The sequence below is a fragment of the Carcharhinus amblyrhynchos genome, chromosome 8 (assembly GCF_965287045.1).
Source record: "Carcharhinus amblyrhynchos chromosome 8, sCarAmb.v2.hapA, whole genome shotgun sequence".
Classification (NCBI taxonomy): Eukaryota; Metazoa; Chordata; class Chondrichthyes; order Carcharhiniformes; family Carcharhinidae; genus Carcharhinus; species Carcharhinus amblyrhynchos.
In genome coordinates this window covers 42,670,773-42,684,211 of record NC_137331.1, presented here as the reverse complement: position 1 = coordinate 42,684,211, position 13,439 = coordinate 42,670,773, and the positions used below count along the sequence as shown (strand labels likewise).

The 13,439-nt window shown below is 43.5% G+C and overlaps 1 protein-coding gene across 3 annotated transcripts in view; it reads left to right on the top strand.

Moving 5' to 3' along the window:
• Positions 1 to 13,439, top strand: part of ano10a (anoctamin 10a) — a 76,546-nt gene extending 63,107 nt beyond the window's left edge. For all 3 annotated transcript variants that reach the window (XM_080193958.1, XM_080193959.1, XM_080193960.1), the window contains exon 13: positions 12,888 to 13,439. In XM_080193958.1, the coding sequence (XP_080050084.1) occupies positions 12,888 to 12,968 (81 nt within the window). In that variant the 3' untranslated portion in view covers positions 12,969 to 13,439. The remainder of the gene's footprint in view (positions 1 to 12,887) is intronic.

Below are 13,439 nucleotides of genomic sequence, written 5' to 3'. Positions count from 1 at the left end.
ATCCACAGAAATATCGGTTTCATTGCTAAAAGTTTCAGTTGACCCTTCAGCCTCAGCAGCATTTGAGGGGAGAGAGGAAGCTCGAGATTTTCACTCTGTGTGAAGATCTGCTTCCTGACGCCACTCCTGAACAAACTGTCTCCAGTTTTAAGGTTCTGCCCCCGCCCCCTTGTTCTGGATTGCCCCTATCAAAGGAAGTAGTTTCTCTACATCCACCCCTATCAAATCCCTTCATTGCTGGTCAGTTTACAAAAGCATCGCATTTTGCTTTGCAAACTCTGTGTTCACCAAAGTCCTCCTTCGAATTATATCTACAAAAGGCTGGAAATACATAGCAGGTCAGCGAGCAGTGTGGAAAGAGAGGTTTAAATGTCTCAGATCAATGACAATGTTTCGATTCAATCCTGCCTGAAGCCTTTGATCTGAAACTTTAACTCTTGTTTCTCCCTCCATAGATGTCGCCAGACCTGCTGAGTATTTCCTGCGCTTTCTATTTCAGGCTTTCTGCATCTGTAGTGTTTTGCCTCTGTATTTGGAGGTGCAACACCACATTCCAAACCATCAGCGTTGTGTTGGTGATGGGGCTGAAAAGGATAAATTGCCATTGTGGAAGTAACCACTTGTAAAACTGCAAGGGGCTGGACTCCTGGCTAGACTATTGATGGCTGAATAAATAAAGCTGTATCAAGTTTTTCAGTATTTTCAAACTGGCTATTTATTATTGGTAGCAATTACTCTAGAAAGTGATGTTCCCAGACTACAGGGAGACATGTACTTCCATGAAAACAAGCCAGGAATCAGCCTGGCATTTGCTGCCATGACCATCCTACCAAAGGGAGGATTGTCAGACTTGGGAATAAAAGCAAATGTCCAGATAGGCCACGCATTCAAAGCAGGTATTTTCTTAAACATTGGGCAAAACATTCCCAAGAAATGACTGTGTCATTGCAGGTGATTCATGGCAGTCTGTCCGATGCAAATCCGATTGCAATCGTCCCACACTTGGTCATTTTTTGGGAGAGTGGTGAGTTTCCTGCTGGTTCTGGGAAAACTGGCTGCAAAGAGAGAGTGCCATTTTGAAAGGGTGGCCTGGTCTCTCAGTGCACTGGAGTATCTCCCCGCCCCTCCCCACCCCCCTGCCCCACATCGGCAGCACGTTTCACCAACCCCTCTCCGATACCGATTGCTGGCTTCGCTGCCCTGCCAATGGGTGTCACCCTTCATAAGCCCTGATATATGTATCCCCCTCATCCCCAACCTGTGTGCAGCTGGTGGAGACCAGTGGTGATTCTTGCTGGGTTCCTGCAGCCGTCGAGGTCAGAGAATTGCAGGAATTGGGTCCAGCCTCAAATGGGCTAAACGCTTCTTTAATGTGTTAATCGGCCTTGTGCCATTTCTGGATGAGATCCAGTTTGTGCCAGGATAAAGGAACCGGGGCAATTGCAAACCGTTTAATGTCTGACCCGCACGCAATTTTCCTGGATTGTCGCAATTCACACCAGCCACGGCATGGTAGGAAAATTGTGGCCATCATTGTGATTGTCAGAGTCCAGACTTGCAGTAACCCACATTCACAAACCACTAACCCAATCACTTTCATGTGGTGTATGTAGATTGAGCCCAGTGTAATTGTATAAAGAGCCAGTCATAGATATTGGAGAGAGTGGTAAGGTCACTGCACCCTTAATCCAGAGGCCCAGGCTAATGCTCTGGGGGACATGGCTTCAAATCCCAGCCATGCCAGCTGATGGAATTTAAATTAATTTAATAACACCTGGAATTGAAAGCTAGTCTTGATAACGGCGACCATCAGTGATTATTGGGAAAAACCCACCTGATTCACTAATGTCTTTTAGGGAAGGAAATCTGCTGTCCTTACCTGGTCTGGCCTACGTGTGACTCCAGAGCCACAGCAATGTGGTTGGTTCTTAACTGCCCTCTGAAATGACCTAGCAAAACACTCAGTTTAGGGGCAATTAGGAATGGGCAACAAATGCTGACCAGTCAGTGATGCCCAAATTCCGTGAAAGAATAAAGGAAAAAAGTGTACCCACAGTCAACATTAATTTATAATTAGGGGCTGCTTGGAAATTGGAATTCTTGTATTGAAATTTTCTTAAAACAGTGGTTCTCTAACTTTTTGAAGGACCCTTTTTACAAATAAACTCCCCCACCCAGCAAAAAGATAATGTCACACAATATTAGTAATATGACATTGCTGGATGAGGAGTGTATGTTAACAGTGCTTTTAAGAACATAGGTATTTATGTACAGATGGAGTGAAGTGGACCTGCCTGCTTTTTGCTGCAGAATCTGTCAAGCACAGAATCACAAAACCCTACAGTGCAGGAGAGACCCTTCGGCCCATTGAGTCTGTGCCTAACAAGAAAGGTCCTGACCTGCCCACCTAATCCCGTTTGCCAGCACTTGACCCATTGCCTTGAATATTATAATATGCCAAGTACTCATCCAGGTACTTTTTAAAAGATGTGAGACATCCCGTCTCCACCACCCTCCCAGGCAGTGCATCCCAGACCATCACCACCCTCTGAGTTTTAAAAAAAAAAAAGTTTTTTCTCAAATCTGCCCTCTAAACCTATCACTCTTAACTTGTGTCCCCTCGTAACTGACCCTTCAGCTAAGGGGAACAGCTGCTCTTAACCGCTCTGTCCATGCCCCTCATAATCTTGAATACCTCAATTAGATCAATCCTTGATGTGATGTTGGATAATGGCACTTGTGAATCATTCTATACTTCCAGTCTGGGCCCACACACTCACTTGGTGCCCTTTTCTTTTGGTTTTGTATTTAATATTTGAAAAAAACCTCTCCTCTTTTAGACAAAACTGAATGCACCTGGTGCTCATCAACAGCTATTCCAGCCACACTGAGCTCCACCACATGCACTGCTTTCTGAGACAGGACAGTCAGTCCACTCTGTGCTACACATGGTGGCTGCACTCTGCTCCACAATGTCACCAGTCATTAGCTTACTCTGACCTGACTGCCCTCCTGTACGCCCTATCCCCCCTTCCTGACCAAAGTACCCTTGACAGTCACCCAAGTTACTGTTTGGTAAGCACTACTGTGCCATTTTATGGACCCTCCAGAAAGTGTTAAGTCTGCCACTCCTTTACTGCCCCATTTGAGGAAGGATGTGGTGGCATTGGAGGCAGTTCAGAGGTGGTTTACCAGATTGATTCTAGGGATGAAAGGGTTGACATATGAGGAGAGATTAAAATTTTGGGCTGGAGTTTAGAAGGATGAGAGGGGATCCGATTGAGATATGTAAAATTTTAAAAGGGATTGATAAATGTAGACAAAATGCCCCATAACAGGAAACAATCTTGAACAAGAGATCACAGGTATAGGTTGAGAGACAATAGATTTAAAATTGAAATGAGGAGGAACTACTCCTCACAGAGGGTGGTGGATTTGTGGAACTCACAGGCCCATATCCCAGTGGAGTCCAAATCGCTGAATGGTTTCAAAAAGGAGATAGATATATTTTTAATTTAAAACAGTGATAAGGGGAACAGATGGGGAGGTGGATTTGAGACCAGGGAGAGATCAGCCATCTGATTAAATGGCGGAGTAGGCTCGAAGGGCTGAATTTGCTGCCTCCTGCTCCTGTGTTCCTGTAGGATGAGCTTTAAACTGTCAGTTTGCTGTTGTTTCTGGAAACTGGATTAAAAAGTGAAGTGCCAACTATTGACTGAAAGGCCCAAATGCAGTGTTTGGAAATAATTAAAAGTGCTTGAAAAGCTCAGCAGGTTTGGGAGAAGCAGACTTAATGTTTCAAGCCCAACCCGGGTTCTGAAGAAAAGTCTTATCAAATTTGAGGTTAACTCAGTTTTTCTCTCCCCAGACATGATCAGACCTGAATATTTCCAGCATTTTCTGTTTTTATTGCCGATTTCCAGTATCTGCTGTATTTTGCATGTATCTGAAAGGAACTCCTCAAACTTCTGACCGGAAATGCTGCTTTTTGTTGCTGGCTTGTAGGAACAGCCCTGGCCACTGACAGAATATAACTCCTCCTTATTTTGTTTCTCAATCATGATAGGTCTGAGATGACAGATACTTATTTAAAGCATATTTCTGAATGAACAGGATCAGGTTTTTAAATTGAAGTCCAGCTGCAGGACGTCTCCAGATTTAAAAATAACACAAGACCACACTGCATATCTCCTCTGACCTTTAAGTAAGTCAGAGACGTACCATTTTATTTCAGCTGGGAATACTAGTGTGGCACACGCTGTTGTATATTACCCACAGCCTTGTAAATGAAAATTGTACAATATAGTTACTTTATAATTGCAGGGGTTTCATGGTTATCATTAGACATTTGATTCCAGATTTTTATTGTATTCAAATTTGATCATCTGCTGTGGTGGGATTCATTCCTGGGTCCCTTAAGCATTACCTTGGGTCTCTGGATTACTAGTCCAGTGACAATGTGCTCTGTAAAGAAAGGTCATGAAAGATGCTGTAGAAATGCAATTTCTTTTTAATTATCTGTGCAGTTGTGAATTAATTTAAACATTTCCTATCCAAGTTTTCTTATTTGTAGCTGCATCAATGCACTCATTAATTAGATTTTGTTCAAACCCCGTTGGCTCTGTCAGTCCAAATCCAATATTGCCTTGGGGAAGTTGGTTAGTGAATGTGATTTTAGCGGTATATTTTTCAGTTTGTTGTAAAACGCCAACCCGTGTCCTTTAGGAGAGGAAATCCTGAGCCTATTGGACTACGGACCCACATGCAGTGCAGCTGATTGTTAAATGTCCTCTGAATAGCCATGCATGGCACTCTGTGAGGAGAGTAATAAATGCCGACCTTACCAGAAATGTTCACATTTCTGAGAATGAACTTAAAATTATTCATTCTCTGTCTGTATTTCTCTCTTGTCTCTCTTGCAGTCTCTATCCCTTGCGCGCTCTCTCTTTCTCTAAATGCACAGAGACAAGAGATTGAATTGTGTGTGTCAATTTAGCCTCCAAGTTAGAAATGGAGCTACAGCTGCTGGTAAGATTTCACTTTTGCAAGAGGTGCCCCACTACATAGATCCCCAACAGCCTGAATCATAGAATTCCTACAGTGCAGGAGGAGGCCATTCAGCCCAGCAAGCCTGCACTGGCAACAATCCCATTTGGGCCCTACCCTGTAAACCTCTGTATTTACCCTGCTAATCCCCCTGACACGAAGGGGCAATTTAGCATGGCCAATCAACCTAACCCGCACAACTTTGGAGTGTGGGAGGAAACCAGAGCACCCAGAGGAAATCCACGCAGACATGGAGAGAACATGCAAACAGCACACAGACAGTGACCCAAGCTGGAAATTGAACCCAGTTGCCTGGCGCTGAGAGGTAGCAGTGCTAACCACTCTGCCACTGTACTGCCCCACTCCTCTCCAGAGAGCATCCAAGATATGCTGGTATTGCCTGGGCAGCCTATGAAAACACAATAGAGAGACCACAGTCGCCCTGGGTACTCAAGGATTTTGTTTATTGTTTATGGAAAAAATGAAGCTGCGAACTGGAAGTTATTTGTGCTCTGGGATATAGCTGTCAAAATGCATTGTCCCTCAGGGGAGTGAATTAAAATTGCAGCTGTTATATATCCCAGAGTCTATTACTATCAGAAACTACTTGACATTGTTCAAAAGACAATGAATGAAAGGCTCCAAATTGCCTGATTGATTTATTTTAATATCTCTGTTGAAATACATGTACAGCTTGCAGTCTGATCTGAATGTACAGACGAACCCTTTCAGTATGTTGTTGCATCCTTTGTAGATGGCTGTTCAATAACTTTTTAACAAAACTAAGCAATAGGTGAATCTATTTTAGCCAAATATATTTAGTCACAAAGACAAATACAGTCCCAACATTCGCACAGGATTTGATTACTCAGTGAGCTTAGCTATATCTGCTGTTTTTGTTGATCTGAAGTTAAATTCTCATTTGGCAAGGGATCAGCAGTGACCGAGCTTTCACTGGTGAAGCATAATTTTCAAACAGTTCTATTCACAACATCTCAACTTTTTCAAATCAAGGCTTTTTAATAAGCTTTGGCAGTGAACGTGACACACACATCAGTCATACAGGATGGAGTTTAAAATAGACAAACAGCCTGTTTCGCACCTCAAGAGGCTCTGAGTAAACTGTGGGCTGAATTTTTATTATTACGGCAGGCTGTTAGTGGATTGACCTCCTGTTTTTCACCCAGTTTGATATTGATTTCTAGACAGGGATTAGATCAGGCCCTTGATTAATCTTCACCTGTCCTATAGTGAACAGTAAAAGTGAAAACTTATGCCCCAATGTTAAATCATTGAATCGCTTTTGAATGGTATTTTTAAAAAATCCCTGTGATATGTCAAGTGTGGGAGAGTAATACTTTAAGTTGTAGAATCATAGAATTATACAATCCTGACAGTGAAGAAGGAGGTCATTCTGGCTTTCATAGCGAAGGGGATTGAATATAGAAGTAGGGAGGTCTTGCTGCAGCTGTATAGGGCATTGGTGAGGCCGCAACTGGAGTACTGTGTGCATTTTTGGGCGCCGCACCTGTGCAAAGATATTTTGGCCTTGGAGGGAGTGCAGAGGAGGTTTACTAGGCTGATACCGGAGTTGAGGGGGTTGAGCTATGAGGAGAGGCTGAATAAACTGGGCTTGTACTCGTTAGAGTTTAGAAGAATGAGGGGAGATCTCATTGAGACGTATAAGATGATGAATGGGATGGATAGGATAGAGGTGGAAAGACTCTTCCCTCTCAAAAAAGACAATAGGACTAGGGGGCACAGCCTCAAGATAAAAGGGGGGCGGTTTAGAACGGAGTTGAGGAGGAACTTCTTCACTCAAAGGGTGGTGAATCTCTGGAATTCTCTGCCCATTGAAGTGGTGGAGGCTGCCTCGCTAAATATTTTTAAGACGCGGGTTGATGGGTTTTTGATAGGAGAGGGGATTAAGGGTTATGGGGAGAGGGCGGGAAAGTGGAACTGAGCAGCGACAGATCAGCCATGATCTTATTGAATGGCGGGGCAGGCTCGAAGGGCTGGATGGCCTACTCCTGCTCCTATTTCTTATGTTCTTATTCGGCCCATTGAGTCTACACCAACCACAATCCCACCCAGGCCCTATTCCTGTAACCCCACATATGACTGTATTTCATGTATATAGATCTGAGAATCTGCCCATTTAATCCATTTAGTTCAAGCATTTATCTATTTTGGAACAACTGTTGTAGGTTCTGCACGCTTAAAAATTCATTCATTCATGGGCTGTTGACATTACTGGCAAGGCCAGCACAGCAGGTGTACTTCCCTAAAGGATATTAGCGAACCAGATGGATTTTTACAGTAATCTGGTAGTCACGTGGACACTTATTTAAAGTAGCTTTGTATTATTATCTTATTATTTTATTAAAATCTAAACATTAGATCCTAAGTATAGACGCGCAGAGGGACTTGGGTGTGCAAGTCCACAGATCCTTGAAGGTGGCAGCGCAGGTGGAGAAGGTGGTGAAGAAGGCATATGGCATGCTTGCCTTTATAGGACGGGGTATAGAGTATAAAAACTGGCATCTGACGTTACAGCTGTATAGAACGTTGGTTAGGCCACATTTGGAGTACTGCATCCAGTTCTGGTCACCACACTACCAGAAGGACGTGGATGCTTTGGAGAGAGTGCAGAGAAAGTTTATCAGGATGTTGCCTGGTATGGTGGGTCTTGGCTATGAGGAGAGTTTGGGTAAACTGGGGTTGTTCTCCCTGGAAAGATGGAGAGGGGGAGACCTAATAGAGGTGTATAAAATTATGAAGGGCATAGGGTGAACAGTGGGAAGCTTTTTCCCAGGTCAGAGGTGACAAACACAAGGGGTCACAGGTTCAAGGTGAGGGGGGCGAGATTTAACTCAGATATCTGAGGGGGCGTATTTTACATAGAGGGTGGTGGGGGCCTGGAATGCATTGCCAAGCAGGGTGGTGGAGGCGTACATGCTGGGATCGTTTGACTTACCTGGATAGTCACAAAAGCAGACTGGGAATGGAGGGATACAGAAAAATGGTCTAGTTGGACCAATGAGCGGCGCAGGCTTAGAGGGCCCAAGGGCCTGTTTCCTGTCCTGTATTGTTCTTTGAATTGAATTTCCCCATTAACTGTGGGAATTTCTCAGAACTCAGCTCCTTGGAATGGTATTTCAGTTCTCTGCATTTTAACACAACCAAGAGTGCATAGCCTGTGTGGAGTTTGTATGTTCTCCCTGTGTCTGGGTGTGTTTCCTCCAGGTGCTCCAGATTCCTCCTCACTCCAAAGATGTGCAGGTTAGGTTAATTGGCCATCCTAAATTGTCCCTTAGTGTCCTGGGATACTTAAGTTGGAGGGAATGGCAGGGTAAATATGTAGGGTTATGGGAATAGGGCCTGTGTGGGTTGTCAGTGCTAGCTCAATGGGTTTCATGACCTCCTTCTGCACTGTAGAGATTCTATGAAAAAATTACAATAGCATTGGAGAGAGATAGGATCAGATAAGTTAGGAAAGTGTTTAATTGGTGTAAGGGGAATTGTGAGGCTATCAGGCAGGAAATTGGAGGCTTAAATTGGAAAGAGGTTTTTTCAGGGAAATGTACAGAAGAAATGTGGCAAATTTTCAGGGAATATTTGTCTGGAGTTCTGCATAGCAATGTTCCAATGAGACAGAGAAGTAATGGTAGGTTACAGGAACCGTGGTGTACAAAGACTGTAATAAAACATAGAAAAAGAAACTACAGCACAATACAGGCCCTTCGGCGCTCAAAGTTGTGCTGAACATGTTCCTACCTTAGAGATTACTAGGCTTACTTATAATCCTCTATTCTACTAAGTTCTATGTACTTATCTAAAAGTCTCTTAAAAGACCCTATTGAATCCACCTCCACCACTGTTGCCGGCAGTCCATTCCATGCACCCACCATTCTCTGAGTGAAAAACTTAACCTGACATCTCCTCTGTACCTACTCCCCAGCACCTTAAACCTGTGTCCACTTGTGGCAACCATTTCAGATCTGGGGAAAAGCCTCTGACTATCCACTCAATCAATACCTCTCAACATCTTATACACCTCTATCAGGTCACCCCTCATCCTTCGTCTTTCCAAGGAGAAAAGGCTGAGCTCCCTCAAGCTATCCTCATAAGGCATGCTCCCCAATCCAAGCAACGTCCTTGTAAATCTCCTCTGCACCCTTTCAATGACATCCTTCCTGTAATGAGGTGACCAGAACTGAACACAGTACTCCAAGTGAGGTCTGACCAGTGTCCTATATAGCTGCAATATTATCTCTCGATTCCTAAATTCAGTTCCTCGATTGATGAAGGCCAGTACACCATATGCCTTCTTAACCACAGCTTCAACATGCGTAGCTGCTTTGAGCGTCCTATGAACTCAGACCCCAAGATCTTTCTGATCTTCTACATTGCCAAGAGCCCTACTATTTAATATTATATTCTGTCATCCTATTTGACCTGCCAAAATGAACCACTTCACACTTATCTGGGTTGAACTCCATCTGTCATTTCTCCACCCAGTCTTGCATCCTATAATATATCTAGTCAAGAAAAGAAAAGCTTACAAAAGGTTCAAAGAGCTGAGTAATGTTAGAGATCTAGAAGAGTATCTGGCTAATTGGAAGGATCTTGAGAAAGAAATTAGGAGAGCCAGAAAGGGTCATGAGAGGGCCTTGGCAGGCAGGATTAAGGAAAACCCCAGGGCATTCTACATGTATGTCAAGAGCAAGAGGATAAGACGTGAACGAATAGGACCTATCAAGTGTGACGATGGGAAAGTTTGCATGGAACCGGAAGAAATAGCAGAGATACTTAATGAATACTTCAGTATTCACTACGGAAAAGGATCTTAGTGGTTGTAGTGCAGACTTGCAGCGGACTGAAAAGCTTGAGCATGTTGGTAGTAAGAAAGAGGATGTGTTGGAGCTTTTGAAAAACATCAAGTTAGATAAGCCGCCGGGACCAGATGGGATGTACCCCAGGCTACTTTGGGAGATGAGGGAGGAGATTGCTGAACCTCTGGTGATGATCTTTGCATCATCAATGGAGATGGGAGACGTTCTGGAGGATTGCAGACGTTATTCCTTTATTCAAGAAAGGGAGTAGAGATAGCCTTGAAGTTATAGACCAGTGAGTTGGTAAGTTGATGGGGAAGATCCTGAGAGGCAGGATTTATGAACATTTGATTATGATTAAGAGTCAGCATGGCTTTGTCAAAGACAGATCATGCCTTACGAGCCTGATTGAATTTTTTGAAGATGTGACTAAACACATTGATGAAGGAAGAGCAGTAGATGTAGTATATATGGACTTCAGCAAGGCATTTGATAAGGTGCCCCATGCAAGACTTATGGAGAAAGTGAGAGGGCATGGGATCCAAGGGGACATTCTGTGGGCAAGCTAGTTCTGAATCCACAAAGCAGAGTGGTTATAGATGGGTCACCAGTTGAGTGCCCCAGGAATCTGTTCTGGGACCCTTACTCTTTGTGATTTCTATAAATGACCTGGATGAGGAAGTGGAGGGATAGGTGGGTAAGTTTGCTGATGACACAAAGGTTGGAGGTGTTGTGGATAGTGTGGAGAGAGGTCAGAAGTTGCAGCGAGACATAAATAGGATGCAAGACTGGGCGGAGAAGTGGCAGATGGCGTTCAACCCAGATAAGTGTGAAGTGGTTCATTTTGGCAAGTCAGATAGGACGGCAGAATATAGTATTAATGGTAGGACTCTTGGCAGTGTGGAAAATCAGAAGGATCTTGGGGTCTGAGTTCAGAGGACGCTCAAAGCAGCTGCGCAAGTTGAAGCTGTGGTTAAGGCGGCATATGGTGTACTGGCCTTCATCAATTGAGGAATTGAGTTTAGGAGTCGAGAGATAATGTTGCAGCTATATAGGACCCTGGTCACACCCCACTTGGAGTGCTGTGCTCAGATCTGGTTGCCTCATTGCAGGAAGAATGTGGAAGCCATTGAAAGGGTGCGGAGGAGATTTACAAGTATGTTGCCTGGATTGGGGAGTATGCCTTATAAGGATAGGCTGAGGGAGCTCGGCCTTTTCTCCTTGGAGAGACGAAGGATGAGGGGTGACCTGATAGAGGTGTGTAAGATGTTGAGAGGTATTGATCAAGTGGATAGTCAGAGGCTTTTTCCCATGGCTGAAATGGCTGCCACAAGAGGACACCGGTTTAAGGTGGTGGGGTATAGGTACAGAAGAGATATCGAAGGTAAGTTTTTCATTCAGAGAATGGTGGGTGCTTGGAATGGGCTGCTGGCAGCGGTGGTGGAGGTGGATTTGATAGGGCCTTTTAAGAGACTTTTAGATAAGTACATGGACCTTAGTAAGATGGAGGGTTTTAGGTAAACCTAGTAAACTCTAAGGTAGGGACATGTTTGGCACAGCTTTGTGGGCCGAAGGGCCTGTAATGTGCTGTAGTTTTTCTATGTTCCTATCTCCTCCTGATCCACTGCTGTTCACTTCACTTTGAATTTTGCCACTGTGTACTTTCTTTTCCTACTCTTCCTGCTAAAGTGTCATAGAGCACCTTGTCTCTGTGTCTGTAACCTGTCTGCCCATCTTTGGTAGTCTGCCCATATCTTTCATAAACTGTCATGGTTTGCTGCTTTCACAATTCAAGTGTCCAAGGACCAAATCCCCATTCTTTTTCCTTAATTCCCAGTCCTGGAGCATTTAAACATGTGAACAGCCTCAACACAAACTTGTGCAGAAACTGGTACTGTGTTGTGTATCAAGCTGACTTCTGTTTTATAGTGCATAGCCAGCTACAGAGTAAACCTCCATCTCATCAATGTGGACTACCCCAACCTGGGAGTCACATCCTCCAGAACCTTTGTGATCCTGACACCAGTTGTCTGTTCAGCTTGTGCTGAGTGAAATTTCCACAAGGAAGGGCAGTTTTATTTCACGAGTCTTTGTTGTTCAGGTGTGAGTTCCAAGACTTAACAGCTAGTGGAGAGAAGTAGTTTTCAATCTGAAGGGAACATTAATGCAATAATGTAATTACTGTGTTATTAAAGTGGTATGCACATTTTCTGGAATAAAAACAAAATGCTGGATAAACTCAGGTCTGGCAGCATCTGTGGATGCTTTTGCTGTTCGATTTTGCTATCTTACTTTAGTGCCACTATTAGCACCTTCACTCCTTAACTAGACTGATTCCTGGAATGGCAGGACTGACATATGAGGACAGACTGGATCAACTGGGCTTGTATTCATTGGAATTTAAAAGAATGAAAGGGGCCCTCATAGAAACATACAAAATCCTGATGGGACTGGACAGGTTAAATGTGGTAAGAATGTTTCCAATGTTGTGGAAGTCCAGGACTAAAGGGTAAGCCATTCAGGACCGTGATGAGGAAGAACTCAGTTGTGAACCTGTGGAATTCTCTACCACAAAAAGCTGTTGGGGCCAATTCATTAGATATGTTCAAGAGAGAACTGGATGTGGCCCTCGTGGCTAAAGAGATCAAGGGGTATAGAGAGAAAGCGGGAATGGGATACTGAAACTGCATGATCAGCCATGATCATATTAGTGTAGGCTCAAAGTGCTGAATGGCCTACTCCTGGACCTATTTTCTATGTCTAATGCTACCATTAACACTCCCTTTGCCTAAGATGTCATGAACAAGACAATCTGCTCCACTTCCTTTCCAACTACATAATTCATCACATTGCTATTCCTCTTCAGTACTGAAGAAGTCAAGACTCAAAGCCTCAACTCTGGTTCTCATTCCACAAGTGCTGCCAAACCTGCTGAGTTTATCCAACATTTTTTGTTTTTATTTTGTTTTCTGGATTTTTTTGGTTAACATTTGTCTGTTCCCACAGCAAATGAAGGAAGCTGATGAGTCACTGATAAAGGACCAGCAAGATGCTGAAATGAAGACCAAAGAAAAGAAAACTTTGTGAGAAGTGACACAGTACTGACCTTAATCAGATTAAGCCATATATCAAGATGTGTAATAGACATGTAGTGGGTGTGAAAAATATGCATTGCATGAAAATTCTTCACAACAGTGGTGCTACATGTATTCAATTTCTTTTGTAAATTTATCCATTAATGCTTTTGTATGATGTTGTCACTGTGTGGGTTATCTGAAACAAGGATAAATCAGTTATTGCTGATGAAGCTGGTCCAGAACGCACATGGGTGGATGCTGAAAGATGAGGAAGATTTATTCTAAGAGGTGAACACTGAGCTGCAACTTCCAAATGAGCAAGCAGGTAGCTAGAAGTGTTCTGTCATTGGCTTGGTGTTCAGGATGGGAGTGGGTTTAAAAAAAATTCCACTGGTCTGTGTCTTGAATTTAGTAAAAGGTGGAATGTTCAAGTTTTAAAAAGCCTTGTATTAATCACAATAAATGAAATTGCACTCCTTGA